This window comes from Littorina saxatilis, linkage group LG13, assembly GCF_037325665.1.
Source record: "Littorina saxatilis isolate snail1 linkage group LG13, US_GU_Lsax_2.0, whole genome shotgun sequence".
Lineage (NCBI taxonomy): Eukaryota > Metazoa > Mollusca > Gastropoda > Littorinimorpha > Littorinidae > Littorina > Littorina saxatilis.
Genome location: NC_090257.1, coordinates 2,859,614 through 2,880,780, shown reverse-complemented (window position 1 = coordinate 2,880,780; position 21,167 = coordinate 2,859,614). Strand labels below are relative to the sequence as shown.

At 43.2% G+C, this 21,167-nt stretch overlaps 1 protein-coding gene across 2 annotated transcripts in view; it reads left to right on the top strand.

The window, feature by feature from the left end:
- The window catches only part of LOC138946269 (cilium assembly protein DZIP1L-like), a 36,336-nt gene that overhangs the window by 10,146 nt on the left and 5,023 nt on the right, over positions 1-21,167 (top strand). The window contains exons 8-21 of one of the 2 annotated variants that reach the window (XM_070317809.1): positions 551-659; positions 5,037-5,152; positions 6,315-6,395; positions 6,823-6,891; positions 7,261-7,348; positions 8,273-8,339; positions 10,358-10,574; positions 11,460-11,598; positions 12,071-12,263; positions 13,554-13,802; positions 14,427-14,559; positions 15,582-15,659; positions 17,238-17,299; positions 18,440-18,522. In XM_070317809.1, coding sequence (XP_070173910.1) covers positions 551-659; positions 5,037-5,152; positions 6,315-6,395; positions 6,823-6,891; positions 7,261-7,348; positions 8,273-8,339; positions 10,358-10,574; positions 11,460-11,598; positions 12,071-12,263; positions 13,554-13,802; positions 14,427-14,559; positions 15,582-15,659; positions 17,238-17,299; positions 18,440-18,522 — 1,684 coding nt within the window. The remainder of the gene's footprint in view (positions 1-550; positions 660-5,036; positions 5,153-6,314; positions 6,396-6,822; positions 6,892-7,260; positions 7,349-8,272; positions 8,340-10,357; positions 10,575-11,459; positions 11,599-12,070; positions 12,264-13,553; positions 13,803-14,426; positions 14,560-15,581; positions 15,660-17,237; positions 17,300-18,439; positions 18,523-21,167) is intronic. The other variant, XM_070317810.1, reaches the window with a different exon arrangement.

Here is a 21,167-nt window from a genome sequence, read left to right as displayed (position 1 = left end):
CAGGGAAATAAGTGTGCGACTCGGGCGATTTTGCTTTCATTGCGTTTTCTGCACTGGTTTTTTTTGTTTTTTGGACAAATGTAATAAAAAGTTATAGGGTCGGCCCCTAAAAATAGGGTAGGTCGGGTTACCGTAACCACACCTATTTTTTTTTAGGCCTTACATATAAATACATGTTTAACGCCGTTGGTTTTATTTGTTTTGACTGCTCAGCAGATGTAGGTGTGTGTGTGTGTGTGTGTGTGTGTGTGTGTGTGTGTGTGTGTGTGTATGTGTATGTGTGTGTGTGTGTGTGTATGTGTGTGTGTGTGTGTGTGTGTGTGTGTGTGTGTGTGTATGTGTGTGTGTGTGTGTGTATGTGTGTGTGCGTGTGTGTGTGTGCGTGTGTGCATGCCTGCTGGTGTACCTGTGTAGATGCCGACACATTGTCATGACATGGTTTTGTAAATGCTGAAAATGTTTCCCTCTGTGTTTTTTTTAAAGTAAAAAAAACGTAAACGCACTCAAAACACAAAGCTAAGTTATAATGATCACATCTTGTACCTTTCAGCAAGAGATCGATGAAATCAAGGACGTGTTCATGCGAGAGCTTCGGGAAGTCAATGAGAAATACATGGCTTCTGAACGAGCTTTGGCCGAGATGGAACAGCGATATGGAGGTCAGTGAAGTACATTTTGTTGCCATGATGTACAGTGGTACCTGTCATTAACTCTTTGTCTCCCAGGTACGGATATATCCATACCCACTCATATGGCTCTATCTGACCAGGTACGGATATATCCGCTCAGACTGTTAGCTTCAGTGGCTTCCTGTAACGTCCATCTAACGCCTGCATTCCAGCGTGTTGATACACAGTTACTACACAGCTACTACTACATTCCCGAGTGTCCTGCTGCAGCACAGCTGGTCTCGGCTAAAAAAACACTTGGTTAACATCGCTGGGGTAGAAAGTGTTAAAGGACACCAGGTGACCTTTCATGACAGGTGTATTTTGGTTAAGGCAAAAAAAAAAAAATTGTCTGTTTCTGGTAACATGGCTAAAAAAAATAGGGTCGGTAGGTAGGGATTTTTTTTTTTTTTTTTAATTTTTTTTTTACCCCAAATGTAGAGCAATAAAACTAACTTTAAAAATCGCGCAAAGAGACTGGATTCACTATACATAGAGACAAGACACTCAACACATTTACAAATCGTCAGCGGACTTTCGTTTTCACACGTTTTTGTTGTTCATTTTCTCACCCTGTCCTTTACCACCAAAAAAAAAAAAAAAAATTGTGAGTTTGGAAAAAAAAAGTTTAGGGTCGGCGCCGAAATTTAGGGTCGGTCGAGTGACCAGAAACAGATTTGATTTTTTTTTGGCCTAAGGGCCCACTACGCCTTGTGAAAACAGTTGGCCCCGCTGTCTCATATCTGGCCAGGCTTTGACATGAGATAAGACCACCCCTCCACTTGGTCACATGCCAATAATCAATACCCTAACTGCTTGCTGTAGTGAGTTGGAATTTGTTGATGAATTAATGTTTGAAAAAGACACCAGTGCCTTTCACAACATTAATTCTCAAAAAGTTACCACTGTGCACAGAGAGCACCCAGGCTGTTCAGTGTTGGCATGTGACCAAGTGGAGGGATGGCATGTGACCAAGTGGAGGGATGGCATGTGACCAAGTGGAGGGATGGCATGTGACCAAGTGGAGGGATGGTATGTGACCAAGTGGAGGGATGGTATGTGACCAAGTGGAGGGATGGTATGTGACCAAGTGGAGGGATGGCATGGGACCAAGTGGAGGGATGGTATGTGACCAAGTGGAGGGATGGTATGTGACCAAGTGGAGGGATGGTATGTGACCAAGTGGAGGGATGGTATGTGACCAAGTGGAGGGATGGCATGTGACCAAGTGGAGGGATGGTATGTGACCAAGTGGAGGGATGGTATGTGACCAAGTGGAGGGATGGCATGTGACCAAGTGGAGGGATGGTATGTGACCAAGTGGAGGGATGGCATGTGACCAAGTGGAGGGATGGTATGTGACCAAGTGGAGGGATGGCATGTGACCAAGTGGAGGGATGGTATGTGACCAAGTGGAGGGATGGCATGTGACCAAGTGGAGGGATGGTATGTGACCAAGTGGAGGGATGGTATGTGACCAAGTGGAGGGATGGCATGTGACCAAGTGGAGGGATGGTATGTGACCAAGTGGAGGGATGGCATGTGACCAAGTGGAGGGATGGTATGTGACCAAGTGGAGGGATGGTATGTGACCAAGTGGAGGGATGGTATGTGACCAAGTGGAGGGATGGTATGTGACCAAGTGGAGGGATGGTATGTGACCAAGTGGATGGATGGCATGTGACCAAGTGGAGGGATGGTATGTGACCAAGTGGAGGGATGGTATGTGACCAAGTGGAGGGATGGCATGTGACCAAGTGGAGGGATGGTATGTGACCAAGTGGAGGGATGGCATGTGACCAAGTGGAGGGATGGTATGTGACCAAGTGGAGGGATGGTATGTGACCAAGTGGAGGGATGGTATGTGACCAAGTGGAGGGATGGCATGTGACCAAGTGGAGGGATGGTATGTGACCAAGTGGAGGGATGGCATGTGACCAAGTGGAGGGATGGTATGTGACCAAGTGGAGGGATGGTATGTGACCAAGTGGAGGGATGGCATGTGACCAAGTGGAGGGATGGTATGTGACCAAGTGGAGGGATGGCATGTGACCAAGTGGAGGGATGGTATGTGACCAAGTGGAGGGATGGTATGTGACCAAGTGGAGGGATGGCATGTGACCAAGTGGAGGGATGGTATGTGACCAAGTGGAGGGATGGTATGTGACCAAGTGGAGGGATGGCATGTGACCAAGTGGAGGGATGGTATGTGACCAAGTGGAGGGATGGCATGTGACCAAGTGGAGGGATGGTATGTGACCAAGTGGAGGGATGGTATGTGACCAAGTGGAGGGATGGTATGTGACCAAGTGGAGGGATGGCATGTGACCAAGTGGAGGGATGGTATGTGACCAAGTGGAGGGATGGTATGTGACCAAGTGGAGGGATGGTATGTGACCAAGTGGAGGGATGGCATGTGACCAAGTGGAGGGGTGGTATGTGACCAAGTGGAGGGATGGTATGTGACCAAGTGGAGGGATGGTATGTGACCAAGTGGAGGGATGGTATGTGACCAAGTGGAGGGATGGCATGTGACCAAGTGGAGGGATGGTATGTGACCAAGTGGAGGGATGGTATGTGACCAAGTGGAGGGATGGTATGTGACCAAGTGGAGGGATGGTATGTGACCAAGTGGAGGGATGGTATGTGACCAAGTGGAGGGATGGTATGTGACCAAGTGGAGGGATGGTATGTGACCAAGTGGAGGGATGGCATGTGACCAAGTGGAGGGGTGGTATGTGACCAAGTGGAGGGATGGTATGTGACCAAGTGGAGGGATGGCATGTGACCAAGTGGAGGGATGGTATGTGACCAAGTGGAGGGATGGTATGTGACCAAGTGGAGGGATGGCATGTGACCAAGTGGAGGGGTGGTATGTGACCAAGTGGAGGGATGGTATGTGACCAAGTGGAGGGATGGTATGTGACCAAGTGGAGGGGTGGTATGTGACCAAGTGGAGGGGTGGTATGTGACCAAGTGGAGGGGTGGCATGTGACCAAGTGGAGGGATGGTATGTGACCAAGTGGAGGGATGGTATGTGACCAAGTGGAGGGGTGGTATGTGACCAAGTGGAGGGGTGGCATGTGACCAAGTGGAGGGGTGGTCTTTTCTCATGTAAAAGCCTGGCCAGATATGAGACAGCAAGCCAAACAGCTAGCTTACCAACGAAAAGAAAATTATGGGGCTTACTGTCCGTTAAGTCTAATTGCCTATGCCTATGCCTATACCTGGCTAGCTTACACGAGAAGGAGTATGTCTTCAAAATAATAGATAGAGGTACAACAGAAGGTGTCATTTGCTGGGAGGTGTCCTCTCCTTGGAGGTACCACTGTATTACTCGTGTTCTTCAGAGTGAAAAATATCACTTTGTGGTTGTATTTGTATTTTGTTTTTAGCTGAAAACCACATGCTCTATAGGTTTGCACTCCAAACAGAATACAGTTTGTATGCAAAAGAGATAGCGTTTGTGACATCTTCAGATTAAATTACATATCTTTACCAAACTCACATATAGCAATTAACCCTAGTTCAGTGCTGGTAACGCTGTACGCGTCCCCTTGGTTACAAGGGAGACCACTCTAAAAAAGAGTGACCAATCCCATAAGGCCAGACTAATAACAAGTCCGACTTCCGTATGCGTGCGCATATGCCGCCATTTATATCATTCCACACTCAGCGCTTCAAGAGACTGGTCGCTGTTATGCTGTGCCTCACAGAATGTTGTGTATCTTTCAGAAGAATTTTTTCTGATTTCTTGGTATTGCAAGTGTTTATTTACAAGCCTTCATGTAACTTGTAATATTTTTACTGTGGACTCCCATGTTCTCATTTTTGTCTGTTTCTTTTTTTTTCTTTTTTTTCTTTTTTTCTTTCTTTATATATGAAGTCTTATATCGCGTGCGTATCTCCAGACTCGGACTCAAGGCGCAGGGATCTATTTATGCCGTGTGAGATGGAATTTTTTACACAATACATCACGCATTCACATCGACCAGCAGATCGCAGCCATTTCGGCGCATATCCTACTTTTCACGGCCTATTATTCCAAGTCACACGGGTATTTTGGTGGACATTGTTTTATCTATGCCTATACAATTTTGCCAGGAAAGACCCTTTTGTCAATCGTGGGATCTTTAACGTGCACACCCCAATGTAGTGTACACGAAGGGACCTCGGTTTTTCGTCTCATCCGAAAGACTAGCACTTGAACCCACCACCTAGGTTAGGAAAGGGGGGAGAAAATTGCTAACGCCCTGACCCAGGGTCGAACTCGCAACCTCTCGCTTCCGAGCGCAAGTGCGTTACCACTCGGCCACCCAGTCCACCCTCTTTCTCTATCATTCTAATTTATTTATTTCCATTTTATAGCGAAGAGATCGTACTTGGGGACATCACTGCAGGACGATGATATTGACAATGAAAAAGAGTTGCTCCAGCAACAGAGGGCGGAGGTGGCTGCAGTGAGGGAGCAGCTTCAGAAACAGGTTTGTGGCTTTTGTGGAGTAACACTACTCATGTACAGCCTTGAGGCATGTACTGAGAAAAAACAACACTTTGTTCTGCCATTGTTTTCTTCGATTTTTTCAACTTTTTTTTTCGCAACGTAGATAAACCTTAAACAGTTTGAAGGATGCAGTGGTCAGCCGATATGTCAGTCTAGTTTTGCAATGTAATTTTAATAAAGGCCCCCCCCCCCCTCCAATCTTTTAGCTCAAACACAGATGTACATCAGCAGTACTTTTCATTGCTTTTCTGATGACAGAAAGCATTTAAAATACAATACACAAAAGATGTTTCTACAGGGACCATCTTTTTTTGTCAAACTCAAATATATAAAGTACCTTGCTTTCAAGGTATCTTTCTAACTGTTATATTGGTTTTTCTTACTTCCTTGAAGACTTGAAAGAAGGAATACTTCATTTTCATTTTTTCATTTTCATTTTTCATTTTCATTACTTTATTGTCCCATCGCTGGGAAATTCGGGTCGCTTCCTCCCAGTGGAAAGCTAGCAGCAACGGAGTCGCGCTACCCAGGTGTCTGCGTGTTTAGGTGTATTCAGCCACCTGCACTTATGGCAGAATGACCAAGGTCTTTTACGTGCCATTGTGATGACACGGGGGTGGGACATGGCTTCCGTCTCTGGGTCTGCACATAAAGTTGACCCGTGTCCGTCCCGGCCCGAATTCGAACCTGCGACCTTCCGATCACAAGTCCAGTGCTCTACCAACTGAGCTACCGGGCCCCCCTTGAACCCTTGTTGAAAATTCACTGAAGAAGGAATAGGCCTTGCAAAAATTCAGCCGCATAGCTAGCTAATGCTAGTATACTGGTATGTTAGGCCAAACAAAAATATATGTTGCTTTAGGGTAATGTTACCAAAAAAGATAGGGGAGGTAGGTCAGCTTTTTTTTATTTTAAATTTAGTCGATTTTAAAGGAGGTAACTTCCCTTAGTCTTGGTATGGTTAGCAAAATGTGCCAAAAGGTGGTGTGTTTTTTTTAGAAATAAAAAAAAGTTTTAGGGTCGGCGGGAAAAAATAGGGTTGGTTGGGTTACCTTAAACCAACATATGTTTTTATTTGACCTTACGATGCTTGTAAAACGGGATGCTGCTGACTAAAATGAAACACTGCTGCATTGTTGCAGATGGACGACGTAGAGGACAAAGTGCAGGTCACAATGGACACTCACCAAAAACGCAGACAGCGCCACAAGGAAAAGGAGAGGGTGAGTATTTTGGGGAGAGAAAAAAAGATTGTTTCGGAAGACAAGGCCAAACAAAATTAGAATTTTTATTTTGTTTATTTACACAGGTGTTTGTGGCTTTTTATTGGCAAGCTGTGTACCCTGGATGTCGGAGAAGAGTCACTTTTCTTGTTCAGTCCACAAAATCGAGTGTATTGTTATTGTTTGTGCAGCAGAAGTAGCAAGTATTTACAACAGTAGGTAACATGAGTGACTGGTCTGTATGAGAGTCAGAATTCATATTTGCAAAGAAATACTGGTTTCGAAGATGGCTAGCACGATTACATTTGTTCTCATTCCAGTAGCTGCCCAGACAATTGTGTTTGCATATTAAAAAAATTCTGAACTTCTCTACGAAATTTGCATTGTTTTCCCGGAGTTACAGAATGAGTTGTCATTTTCTTTGCAGAAAAAACGGGAGAAAGAGCTGAAAGCTGCTATCGAAGATGAGGTTGTACCTCTCAATACTAAACAACAGGTATTATGGTTTTCTATTTTGCGTAAGGGAGAGGGAATAAGTAGGGTTGCATGTTTATATGAGTACTTACTTATTTAGGCCCATCCCCCCTCCTGGTCCTCAACAAGAGAAATCCGGAGTGTTTATTTGAGAGGCTGCATGTAATTTGAGGGGAAACTCTCCCCCGAAAGCAGCATATGGCTGCCTGAATGGCGGGATAAAAACGGTCATACACGTGAAAAGCCACTCGTGCAAAAGCATGAGCGAACGTGGGAGTTTCAGCCCATGAACGAAGATGAAGAAGAAGGAGAAACTCACAACCAAGATTCTTTAAAAGACCAAAAGATAATACAATTGCATCACATCTGTGAACTGTTGTCTCTGTTACAGGAGATGGAGGTGTTGATGAAATCAGCGGAGATGGAAGCAAAGCAGAGAGGGATCAGTATGTACCCCAGCGATGAAGAGGAAAGTTACGGTAAGTTGATACAGTGAAACCTCCCCTTCAAGACCTCCACAAATCTGAGAAAATCAGGTCTTAAAAAGGAGGGAGTCTTGAAATGGAGGTAAATTTACAGAGGTTATGAACAGAAAGTCTAAGAAAACACGGTCTTAAAATGGAGGCAGTCTTAAAATGTGGGGTCTTAAAAGGGGGGTTCCACTGTATATTTCAACATGTTGGTGTTTGAGCATGCTTAGATGTCCGGACATACATCACAAGGTACTTTCCTTCCCAAATAAGCAGTCATGTGAACCATCTCAGAACTGCCTGGGATTTTTCATGGCATAAGATCATCCTTCCACTTGAAAAGGGCTCAGTGGCGTGGTGGTAAGACGTCTTCCTCGTAATCGGGAGGTCGTGAGTTCAAATCCCGGTCACTGCCGCCTGGTGGGTTAAGAGTGGAGATTTTTCCGATCTCCCAGGTCAACTTATGTGCAGACCTGCTAGTGACTTAACCCCCTTCGTGTGTACACGCAAGCACAAGACCAAGTGCGCACGGAAAAGATCCTGTAATCCATGTCAGAGTTCGGTGGGTTATGAAAACACGAAAATACCCAACATGCCTACTCAACCAAAGCGGAGTGAAGCTGACTATGCTCTCAGAGTATAGTGTGGGGAACCCAAATGGGCAAACGAGCTCACACGTAACCAGAAAATTCTGGAACGCTGAAGAAGAAGAAGAAGATGTAATAAAATATTCATACTCTGCACAGGAAGCAAACAGGCTGTTCATTTTGGGCATTAGGTTTAAGTTGAAACATGTTCTTATTCCAGAACGGAATTGTGGTGGTGAACACGATCTCTTACACAAGAAGTAATGTACCTTTAGTTTGGTTTGTATGAATTGAGTTTCATTTTCATATGCTTTATACTGTATTTAAAAAAAAAAATCATTTTCAGCTCTGGGCTCAGTAACCAGCAGCCTGAGAACGCCTCGTGCCACGAGCACCATGGGGAGTACCATGGGGTAAGTACTTAGTTGGGGATAGTTTTAAACACAGCCCATTTGCAATTGACAAGTTTAACATCGTTTGGTTTGAAAATCAGGAAACAAGCACACCGGTTAAACATTTTAACAATCACAACATAGCCTCTGTAGGTAAACTCTGCATACTATGTACCTATTGGGAAATGTTGAAAATTCACTATCACTATCACTGTGAACAATTGATTGGGTTAAGCAAGTGTAACAGAGTGTGTCTCAAAGTTTCATGCAAGCCAGTTTGTTGTTGTTGTTGTTGTTGTTGTTGTTGTTGTTGTTGTTGTTGTTGTTGTTGTTGTTGTTGTTGTTGTTGTTGTTGTTGTTGTTGTGCTGGGGCCACTTGGTGCAGAGAAGAGACTCTGTCACAATGGGAAGATTATGTATGACCATTCTAATCACTCTTCCATATAGTCAGCTATACTTCAGTTCGGAGGTTTTAAAATGAAGCATTCCTGTGGAATTGATGTACTCTAGCATATCACCACATACATGTGTCTAACAGGTAAGCTTCCTGTGAGGACGTTAAGCCCCCCCATCTTATTAATGGATGTGTAGGGCTGCTATGTAAGGAGGTGACCACGGAAGTAGAGAATGACACAGGATCACTGCTGATTGTAACATGATAGTTCTTCCCTGCGTACAGAATGACACAGGATCACTGCTGATTGTAACATGATAGTTCTTCCCTGCGTACAGAATGACACAGGATCACTGCTGATTGTAACATGATAGTTCTTCCCTGCGTACAGAATGACACAGGATCACTGCTGATTGTAACATGATAGTTCTTCCCTGCGTACAGAATGACACAGGATCACTGCTGATTGTAACATGATAGTTCTTCCCTGCGTACAGAATGACACAGGATCACTGCTGATTGTAACATGATAGTTCTTCCCTGCGTACAGAATGACACAGGATCACTGCTGATTGTAACATGATAGTTCTTCCCTGCGTACAGAATGACACATGCACAGGATCACTGCTGATTGTAACATGATAGTTCTTCCCTGCGTACAGAATGACACATGCACAGGATCACTGCTGATTGTAACATGATAGTTCTTCCCCGCGCAAAATACTGAGAAAATCAGGTCTTGAAAGGGAGGTCAATTTACACAGGTTATCAACACAAAATCGGACAAATCAAGGTCTTAACAAGAGGCGAAGCCTTCAAGGCTCACGTAAGAAATCGACAAACAGTAACACAAACTCAATCACTCCGTCACACACACACACACACACACACACACACACACACACACACACACACACACACACACACACACACACACACACACACACACACACACACACACACAGTAAGCATAGGTGACACGGTGCAAGAGTGCGAGACACTAGATCTGTCTGTCTGTAGCCTACTTTCGGGGACACGACTGCCAGATGGCCAGATCGACACTGCGCTTTCGACAGCGCTTCCTCGCGCAGACACTGGAAACACGCTGTGCAGATTAACCTGTAGGAAATCTCCTTTGGTATCTTCTTTATCTATTTTTCTGGAGCTACGAAACCGAACAATGTGAAATCGTCTTCTCTGAATCGGCGAACTGCAGCTCGGTGATAACTGTATCTATACCACAATCCTTCACGCGATCTGACCTAACCTTGACCCCTGACCTGGTCTACATACCACACACGACACAAACCAGTCACCTGTTTTTACCCCCCCCCCCCCCCCCCCCAAAAAAAAAAACCCACTTTGGATACACACTTTAGCTACATACATGCCGACGAAATGTTGATCATTGCTTCAATATTTTGAAGCTGTTGCTTGGATAATAACCAGGTGAAATGAGTATTTCGGTGTTCAGTCAAATGTTAAAGTTTCTACCACAGACATACACACGCACGCACGCACAGACAGACAAAGTTACGATCGCATAGGCTACACTTACGTGAGCCAAAAAGGAGGAAGACTTAAATCGGGGGGTCTTAAAAGGGGGGTTTCACTGTAATACATTGCCTTATTACATGTTATGCAGATTTACTGGCACTGGCAGTCTCAACCTACGCACCTCACAGTTCCTGGAGCAACTGCGACTGAACCCCACGCTGGGCCTCATGCGCGACCAGCTGTCAGAGCTGTTGGCAGAGAAAGTGGAGAAGTGTGGCATCCCTCGCGGGGCCCCTGGCATCGCAGACCAAGTGTTACAGAACAAGCTGGCCATGCAGCGAACACAGAGACAGTCCTATGTGCAGGTACAGAGTGTTCAGTGTTGGGAAGGGGCCCTGAAAGGGAATGAGGATGGAATGATGGAGTGACGGAGATGGTTGAGTGGGTCAGGGAGGGGGTGGAGGATAGGAATCTGGAGAATTATGGGGGGGGGGGGGGGGGGGGATTCAGATTACAGTGGGACTAGGAGGCAGTGAGGGGGAATTACAGCAAATGTTTCAGACGACAAAGAAAAAGTAGCTGAAAATTCCACAAAAAGGCTGCATTGAGTATTATCATTGTGGCAGAGGGAGCAATTAAAATTCACGTGAACAAATTGTTTGACCTTCCATACAGCTTTAGGAGTAGTTTCAAGAATATGCATGTAGGCTAGCAACACACACAGAGACACATGCATGCATCTCTAACATACCCTTAGTATTATCAGGAAGCAGAGGCAGCTACCAAATACCCCCCGCGGGTTAGGGGAAGTCCCATATTGGTTGGGACGAGAAAGAATTTACCCGATGCTACATGACATGTCGTAAGAGGCGACTAACGGTTCTGTTTCTCCTTTTACCCTTGTTAAGTGTTTCTTGTATAGAATATAGTCAATGTTTGTAAAGATTTTAGTCAAGCAGTATGTAAGAAATGTTAAGTCCTTTGTACTGGAAACTTGCATTCTCCCAATAAGGTCATATATTGTACTACGTTGCAATCCCCTGGAGCAATTTTTTGATTAGTGCTTTTGTGAACAAGAAACAATTAACAAGTGGCTCTATCCCATCTCCCCCCTTTCCCCTATCCGATCTCCCCCCTTTCCCCGTCGCGATATAACCTTGAATGGTTAAAAACGACGTTAAACACCAAATAAAGAAAGAAAGAAAGTTACCAAATGGTTTATAACAACATTTGACTCCCTTTTTTTGCAGAGATATCCAAACTTCATGGAACTGAGAGATCACTTTGACAAGCAGGCCCACGACCGTGCGGTCAAGATTCTTCGCCAGAAGAAACAATCTCCACGCAACCCACCTCCTGGCACAGGATCTTCCCCTCACCCAGGAAAAAGTAGGTTTTGTCTGCATGTGTGTGTATGGGGGGGGGGGGGGGGGGGGGAGATAGAGAATGAGGGTGTGTGTGTGTGGGGGGGGGGGAGTGGGGGAAGAGAGAGTTAAAGAGAATGAATGTGTGTGTGTGTGCTTTGGTCAAGGAAATAGGTTTAATCTCAGGAGTTCTTGCTTTCTAGTCTTTTCAATATTTTTTAGTTTATACTGTGTTTTTATATTACAAAATTGATTAAATCAATTCATGCTGTATATGAGAGAGAAAGAGAGAGTTTGTGTCAGAGTGTGTGTGCCTGTAAATGAATGTCCATGTATCAGTATTCAGTCTGAAAATGGAATATTACTCACGTCAAGAATATCTTATCACAAGACTACTATTTTTCTCCTCAGATCCTCTGGCTCGGCCAGTACAGGGGGTCATAGACATTACTCATGTCAATAATACGTTATCACATGACTACAATTTTTCTCCTCAGGTCCCCGTCTTCCCCCGACCCACCAGTCTCGCTCGGCCAGTGCAGCCAGTCGCACAGGGGGTCAAGGGTCATCCAACAATACCCCACGCTCTTCCAGCGCCCCTTCGCCGCGCCCTCGGGTTCAAGCCACACCCAAGTCACAACCGCAAGCACAACCTCGGAACGGGACCAGTAGAACACCGCTGTCTACAGGGTGAGTGCAATGATAATGCAGATAATGCAAGGGACGTAATTAAGGGAAGTAACTGGTTGTAAACCATATACAAAATGGTCTTATGACAGCAAGGCATAGTCCCGGTGGAAATGACATCAAATATTGAAAGAAGAGCAACCATTGGAGATTCACTCAGTGTGACGGGGCTTTATCGAGTTATTGCCTTATGGCATTTAGAGCTTATTGACTTTGAACAAAAAGAGGACACAACAGTAAACCATGTTTGGTATGTTCTTCATCAATATTTCGGCAGCGATAAACTGCTTTCTTCAGGATGGTTTGATGAAAATACGGAATGACGGCAAGTGATGTATAGTGTTATTGACTTTGTTCTGGATTGATTATATAGTTTTTTGTTCCAATAGACTGATTGGTCATTCATTATGAATGTGTACAAACAAGGCAGTGCTGGGTATATATTACAATGTGAAACCTTGCATGACTTTTGTGAGCAGTTTCTGTTGTTTGGTTGTGAGAGAAAACCTGAGTGGAATGTTGCCCTTGAGCACAAAACACAAGTGAAATTTCAGGGTAGATATGTTGGTGGAAGGTGTGCTATGATTTGTCCAGTCTCAACCTTGTAATCTCTATCATGCTGGAAACATGCAACACTTTGCTGTTGTTCTTTTGAAGACTTGCTCAATTCTTGGTGAGAAATTTGACTGTTGTTGCTTTTGTGGTTGATCTTCTTCTTCTTCTTCTGCGTTCGTGGGCTGAAACTCCCACGTACACTCGTGTGTTTTTTTTGCACGAGTGGAATTTTACGTGTATGACCGTTTTTTACCCCGCCATTTAGGCAGTCATACGCAGTTTTCGGAGGAAGCATGCTGGTTATTTTCGTGTTTCTATAACCCAACGAACTCTGACATGGATTACAGGATCTTTTTCGTGCGCACTTGGTCTTGTGCTTGCGTGTACACACGGGGGGTGTTCGGACACCGAGGAGAGTCTGCACACAAAGTTGACTCTGAGAAATAAATCTCTCGCCGAACGTGGGGACGAACTCACGCTGACAGCGGCCAACTGGATACAAATCCAGCGCGCTACCGACTGAGCTACATCCCCGCCCTGTGGTTGATCTTGAGTAAAAAGCAGCAGAAAGACCTTCATTCTTCAGTCTGCAGCTTTACCTCTATCTCCCCCCCCCCCCCCCCCAAAAAAAAAAACCCAACATGCTGCTAGTTGCATGTATGTCAATGTGTGAAAATGAAAAGCAAAGGTGTACAGGGAATTACAGCATGTCACATGAATTTCTTGTTTTTCTTTCAGCTCAACAACAGAATGGACCAGCACGCAGTGGGATTCGGATGATGATTCAGAAGATGATATCTCTGGTATCAAGCCGTTCTCGCCTTCCCCTTCTAACGCTCGACTGATTCAGTCCGGCCCCCGCTCAGCTCAGCGCCCCACCCCCTCCCCCCGCCCCTCCCCTCGTCACCAGGCCAAACCCATTGTCATTCAGTCACGCCCACTTCACGGAGGAGATGATGATGTCGGCGATATTCTCGGTTCAGATGGGTGAGTTTGGCTATGCATTTGAGATTTGAGCGTGACTGTGCAAGACGGCATTTCTAAACGAGGAACCCATTTACCCCCGTTGCATGCAAAATAATTTCAAATTTCAAACTGGAAAAAAAAATGTAGCAAAGTAACTACTGCGAGTTTTCTGAAATTATAATTTTTCAAACGTTGCAGGAAGCCAGTAGAAATGGAAACAGCTGTATGTGATAGGTATCATTGTCTGTACCGGGTGTTTCTGGGATCTGCATTTGGGAGCTAGAGCGGGCGGTATTGGGCGCTCTGGAGGAATAAGGGAGTTCCTAGGGTTAAATGTGTGGGATATATGATTAACATTTTTAAACACCTACTGATGCTTATGGGATGGAAGAAGAGATTGGCAGAGAGACTTGAACAAGAGCAGACTGATGGACGGAAGAGGAGATGGGCTTAAGTTTTACCTATGAAACATTCAAAGCCTGAAATGTCTGTGTATGTGTGTTCTGGGTTTCTTCAAATCAAATTCACATCTATAAATAACATAAGAATGATAAAATTGATTCTGTGTATTCCCTCAGTTTATTATCTTTAACTGAGTGACATTAAGCACACATGGACATAATTTCTGTCTCGTTACGTAAACAGGGAGGATGATGTACGAGCACGCACGCAGCCAGTGAGAACGCGGTCCCCTGCGTCACGCCTCACATCGACAGCTCCACAGCCTCGAGGGCAGAACGTGGCCCAACTATCACGCAGCATAGAAAACCAGTTGGGGGTAAGTTTTCCCAGAAGGGACTTGAACACAACGCTTTATCGTAATTACTTACTGAGCTCAGTTCTTCTGATTTTCTTGTTATTATTTGTATGTCCATCCACTACAAAGATGTACTAGTGAATGCTTCGTATTGTCTGTGATTAAGTGTTCCACAAACGTACCTTTTACTTTTCTTATTTTGTAATACGTGATCATACAGATTTTTCAGAAGCGTCAGTATGGACAAAATGCTTGAACTTGGAGACTGATCAGCAAGTGTGTGTGTGTGTGTGTGTGTGTGTGTGTGTGTGTGTGTGTGTGTGTGTGTGTGTGTGTGTGTAGTTCATTTGCTAATGGAACATGTTTGCCAGGACACTATCAGGGATCGCGCTAGCTTTTTAAAAAACGCGTAAGTCATACGCAACGAAACGTAAAAAACGCGTCACGGACCAATATTTTTGCGTACTACGAAAACATGTACAGACACAAACAAAACACGCACGAAAGACTTAAAGACACTCCTTACCTAAATACGGCGAGTTTTCCTGTCGAACTCCGCGCACGCCTGTCGAATAACACCCCTGCTGTCTCCAACCTTCGGGCCTTGCGAGTTTGTTTCCCGCTCTAATACGACTAGACACACTTTCCGCCTTTTGGAAGCGCGAGATGGGAGAGCAGCTAATGTCTGTTTCATTATCCGACAAGACATTATCTGGTAATACCCTCGTTACGTTCGTTTGCGATACTTCGATGCAAAAAGAAACGGACTTTAGTTTTGACGCGCAGATTTCATGTGTGTCGTCACTTCTCGAGCCCTATAGTCAGTTTCAGGATCGGGTGATTATTAAGTCAGAGCAAAAGCGCTGCGTGAAGACAAGAAAAAGTTACAATATTTTTGCGTATGGCTTACGCGGCGCGGCGAAAAAAACGCGTCAGCGACTTTTAAAATGCGTCAAATACGCAAAAATCGTGCGTAAACGCGATCCCTGCACTATATATCATTTGATGTATTGAAACTGATTGATTGTGTGTGCTGGTGACAGAGTCGCGGACAGAAAAAGCCAGTTGGGGGGGTGGACACAATGTCATCCGCGGCATCAAAGAAAAATCAAGCTTATTTGGTGAGTCCTTGTTTCTTGTTTGTTTCATTTTGTCTAACCCCTCACCCTTAAGCACTCTTCTGACAAAAAGAACAACTTCGTCGCAGAGCTTCGGCGTAGCTTCGCATGTTAAAACTTGCGAAGCAAAGTAGGGTACAAAGTACATTGCCGTAGCTGCGGGTTTTCGGTATAAAGACTTCGCGTAGCTTCGCCAAGTCGACTTCGTGCTCAATTAAAGACAGGCTTTAACGTCTGAGCTCGCACCCCCTGTGGTCATCTCCTGCCTCCATTGCTCTTTTATTTTCTTTCTTTTTTTTCATCCAGAGGATACATTAAATACGTACATTGCCTCAAACTGTGACGGACTGCCAGGAACATGCCCCTAATGGTTTTACCGTGAGGGCGTAAAATAATACTTATCATCATGTCAAAGTTTGAGTTTTTTCTTCTCTGTGGAACACTTACAGAATGGTATTTGATGACATGTTTCTAAAGAGCGTTTGATCTAATGAACAATTAAGAATTTGAGAATAGTGTGTATTTGGCTTCATTGTGATAACATACTTATACATGTATACTGAAAGGCATAAATTCTGCAAATAGTGCATTGAACGATTTTGCTCTCAAACGAAAATCAGATTGAACCTGTAATTTGTAGTTGACATCTTGAGTGTCGGAGCAAATGTTTCATGCTGTCAGCGTGCGCTTTGCAGTATTGCTGATCCAGCCACAGCTCACTGTGCTAATAAAGACCATGGGCTGAACGGGAGACAATAACGTAAAAAAGATAGTGTATGGCCCTATGAAATGCAACTGGCTGTTTGGCTGTATCAGATATCGCAATCATGCCACGTCTTGATGAAGGAGAGAGACTCAGCAAGCGATTGGGATGCTTAGAGCTGGCCAAAGCATTGAACGTGATGAACACTGAACGTTTTCCGAAATCATTGCGCTTAGACTCAGTCACTTTTTTTGAAAAAGTGTCATTTCATAATGTTCTATTCAAAATCAATAAAGCGAAGGTTTATAAACACTAAAATGGCCAATAAATAAAATATTCAAACATTGAAAACATTCACCACCGAGTTGATTTTTTTTGATTTTTTAAAGTTCAGTTTGCGGAATTTATGCCTTTCGGTATAATAACTAAGTTTAAACCTATATCTTATCATAATATTATCTTACTTATTATTTCTTGTTTGCTGTGATAAAAGCTTTATGTTAATTTCATGTATAGGACAAATAAAGAATTGTGATTGTTATAAATGGCATGGTTAAACAATTGAACTTTCTGCACCTCTGCTCGTTCCTCAACAAAAATGTTGCATTTTGAATTCAGACTAATATTCTTGAATATTTGGTTTCTCTTCTCCTCAGTACAGTGAAACGCCCCTTTTAAGACCTAAAAAAATCACCTGACAAAATCAGGTCTTAAAAAGGAGGGAGTCTTAAAACAGGGGTAAATTTACTGAGGTTTTGAACAAAATGTCCGAGAAAACAGGGTCTTAAAAGGGAGGGAGTCTTAAAACAGGGGGTCTTAAAAGGGGAGTTCCACTGTACCAAAAATATTTTACATTGCAAATTCCGATTTGATTGCAGGAGGATTTTGATGACGAAAGCGACTGGGATGATACAGAGCAGCCAGCAAGACCGCCTCCAAGGTCAGATTGAGACAAAACTAAATGCCCCTCTGCACCTGTTTGAAATAGACGATTTTCGGAAAGAACTCGTTCGGGTTTGTATGGGTTCTGGAAGAGTGTGTGGGACGGGTCGTGATTGGCCCCTCTAATGTTGGGCAGAGGTTTTGCAAGAAAAGGTCACTCTCCCACAACACATACAACCCGACGGAGATATTATGGAATTCGTCTATTCTTACAAACCCGAGTTTCGTGATTTGTTGTGATTCATACATTACACGCAAACTGACAATAGTGTTTGTGGAATCAGAATAACAAGTGCATGGTAGTGTGTGTACCTCACTAAATTAGCAGCAAAGAAGTGGGGTAAGTTTTCTATGCTGTAGAACAACGAAAAAGAAAAAATGTTGGGCCTTTTTTTGTTGTTGATAACCTGTTCCCTGTGTCTTTCTGTTGTGTTTATAATATTTTGGACACAATCCTTAACTCTGTGTTCTTTTTTTTTCTTCCAAATAATTTTATCTCCCCAAAATCGATTGTCCTGATTTTTGAGTGCAGTGTTTCCCTACGTGCATACTTTGTTCCATATTCTAACCGCTTTGGAGTTGTATTTATTTTCGTTTTACTAATTTTCTCTTTCATGGATAACGTATGTCTCAGTTTCTTCCCTAAAATGATCTAGAAAGTATACTTTGTAGTTATATGTATACATGTATGTATGTGTGTGTATGTGTATTTTGTACTTGTAGTCTGCTCTTGTTTTGTAATTATATAGTCATGAGTCTTTCTATAAGCCCTGAAAAGTACTAGTACTGTAATATCCCTGGGTAAAAAAGACCAAATAATTTTGATTGCCGACAACGCTATTTAAAAAAGCAGTGAATTTTTTCTTTGTCGTTGCAGCTTTTAAATTTTTCTGTTTAACTTGAGGAAAACCCCATGAAGATTAAGGCCATGCAGTACCAAAGTTGAGCAGATGAAAACAGCAAAAGACATTGAATGAAGCATTCTCTTGAATGAAGAAGTTGCTTGCACAGATTGTTTTGTTTGTGTTCAATCAAAATTCTGTTTGCATGCAAAAGCCTGGATTGATCTGTGATGGTTGATATGATGGTTAACACTGGAAGGTATGTATCTTTAACGGAACCGTTTATTCACAAGCAGGGGAGGAGGAAAGAGTACGCGAGCGAGCACCGATTTGTCCTCCAACACTTACGGAACCAGCCAATGGGGAGGATCCTCTAAGGGTATGCAAAAGGAGGCTCCATTGGTCCATGCGATTGGCTTAACATAATCTGTTTTGTATGCTGTGCTACTGCTTTGGTTGGCGTAACTTTTGAACCGAAGTACAACTAGCATGGTGTGGCAGTATCAGATAATGTTTGGGTGCTGTGCTCTGTCTTTTAAAGATTGTTAATTATCCTAATTTTAAGGCAGCTAGGTGTACTTTGAAAGTGAAAGGTTTCTTTAATGATTGTGTAGCAGACTTTAAAAAAAATTAAGTGATGTTCTGTTTAATAAAAGCAGTGGTTTTTTTTACTCACATGCGAAGCAAAAGTGAGTCTATGTACTCACCCAAGTCGTCCGTCCCGGCGTCCGTCCCGGCGTCCGTCCCGGCGTCCGTCCGGAAAACTTTAACATTGGAAAAAAAAAAAGAGTAAATTTTAAGGGGCTTATTGTCCGTCAGGTCTTAATTGCCTATATTGGACATGAATTGGTTTATACGATTCGAGTTTTACGCCCTCACGGCTTTTTGATGTTTGCGTGTTTAGGTGGTATCAGCCATCTGCACTTATGGTAGAATGACCAAGATCTTTAACGTGCCATTGTGGTGACACGGGGGTGGGAGATGGATACCGTCTCTGGGTCTGCACATAAAGTTGACCCGTGTCCGTCCCGGCCCGGATTTGAACCAGCGACCTCTCGATCACAAGTCCAGTGCTCTACCACCTGAGCTACCCGTTGGATATTTCTTGGACACTATTCATTCTATCAGTACCAAATTTGGCAAGATGGTGTATGATGACAAGGCCCCAAAAAACATACATAGCATCTTGACCTTGCTTCAAGGTCAAGGTCGCAGGGGCCATAAATGCTGTCTAAAAAACAGCTATTTTTCCCATTTTTCCCATTTCTCTGAAGTTTTTGAGATTTAATACCTCACCTATATATGATATATAGGGCAAAGTAAGCCCCATCTTTTGATACCAGTTTGGTTTACCTTGCTTCAAGGTCAAGGTCACAGGAGCTCTTCAAAGTTGGATTGTATACATATTTTGAAGTGACCTTGACCCTGAACTATGGAAGATAACTGTTTCAAACTTAAAAATTATGTGGGGCACATGTTATGCTTTCATCATGAGACACATTTGGTCACATATGATCAAGGTCAAGGTCACTTTGACCCTTATGAAATGTGACCAAAATAAGGTAGTGAACCACTAAAAGTGACCATATAATAATAATAATAATAATAATACGAATATTTATAACGCGCACATATCTCACCACACATATCTCATGGTAGAAAGAGCCAATAAGCACCATTGTACTTCCTATGTCTTGAATTAACAGCTTTGTGTTGCATGACCTTGGATGACCTTGACCTTGGGTCAAGGTCACATGTATTTTGGTAGGAAAAATGTGTAAAGCAGTTCTTAGTGTATGATGTCATTGCTAGGTTTAGCTGAAGGTCAAGGTCATGTAAAGGTCAAGCATGTGAGTCGTATGGGCTTTGCCCTTCTTGTTTAGAAGTGTTTCAACACATTTGATTTTATTCTTTTTATTTTTTCTGACTGATCTGTTTTACTGTGTAATAGGTATGAGTAGTTATGCTTTCTGTGTGTCTGTTTTAACTGTGGGCTTTAAGTTTTTGTTTAATTCTGTGCACATCTATCTTGAGACTGTGCAGAGAGTGTGTAACTCCACTTCAGAACTCATGCGTTTTGCTTACCGATAGCCAACAAGGTTTATTTTTGTAGAGTATTCATGTTTTTATATATATATATAGAGTATAGTTTGGATTTCTGTTACCTTTTTACATGTTAAGTATTGTGTGGTTCTGCTTTCGTCTTTTTCATATGACTAACATACAGTACTTAGTTGTCTCCCACACGTTGTTGTTGTTGTTTGTTGTTGTTTATTGTTGTTGTTGGTTGTTGTTGGTTGTTGATTGTTGTTGATTGTTGTTGTTGTTGTTGTTGTTGGTTGTTGTTGTTGGTTGTTGTTGGTTGTTGTTTGTTGTTGTTGTTGTTGTTGTTGTTTGTTGTTGTTGTTGTTGTTGTTGTTGCTTGTTGTTGTTGCTTGTTGTTGTTGTTGGTTGTTGTTGTTGGTTGCTGTTGTTTGTTGTTGGTTGTTGTTGTTGGTTGTTGTTGGTTGTTGTTGTTGTTGTTGTCTTGCCCTCATGATGCAGTAATGTAGAATGTTTTAGCATTTCAGTAGTTTTAGTACAGGCGCAAGTAATGGATGAAATACCAAGAGTGAAATTACTGCCAGGCAGGTTGATGTTTATCACAAATTTGTTCAGATATTCAAATGAGACTTCATCCCAGGAAAGGGCTGTGTATTTTTCACTCTTGAAAATAACTTAATACAGATTCACAGAAACTAATGTAAACATTAGTGCAGTGACTGTGCTATGCTCATGCCATTCTTTATATAAAAAAGCTCCCTCTGATCAGAAAACAAAAGACGTTTGTAGGGTAAGCCTGTTTATACTGTGGTACCTGCGGTTTAAGACCTTTCTGAATAGAGGACACCTCACAATAAACAAAACCTTCGGTTGTCTCTTAGTCTTTTGCTGTATCTTGACCAAGTATACCTGTCATGACAGGCCACCTGTAATGTAAGGACACTTTTGGCCGGTCCCAAGGGTTGTCTGTCATTGCCGGTA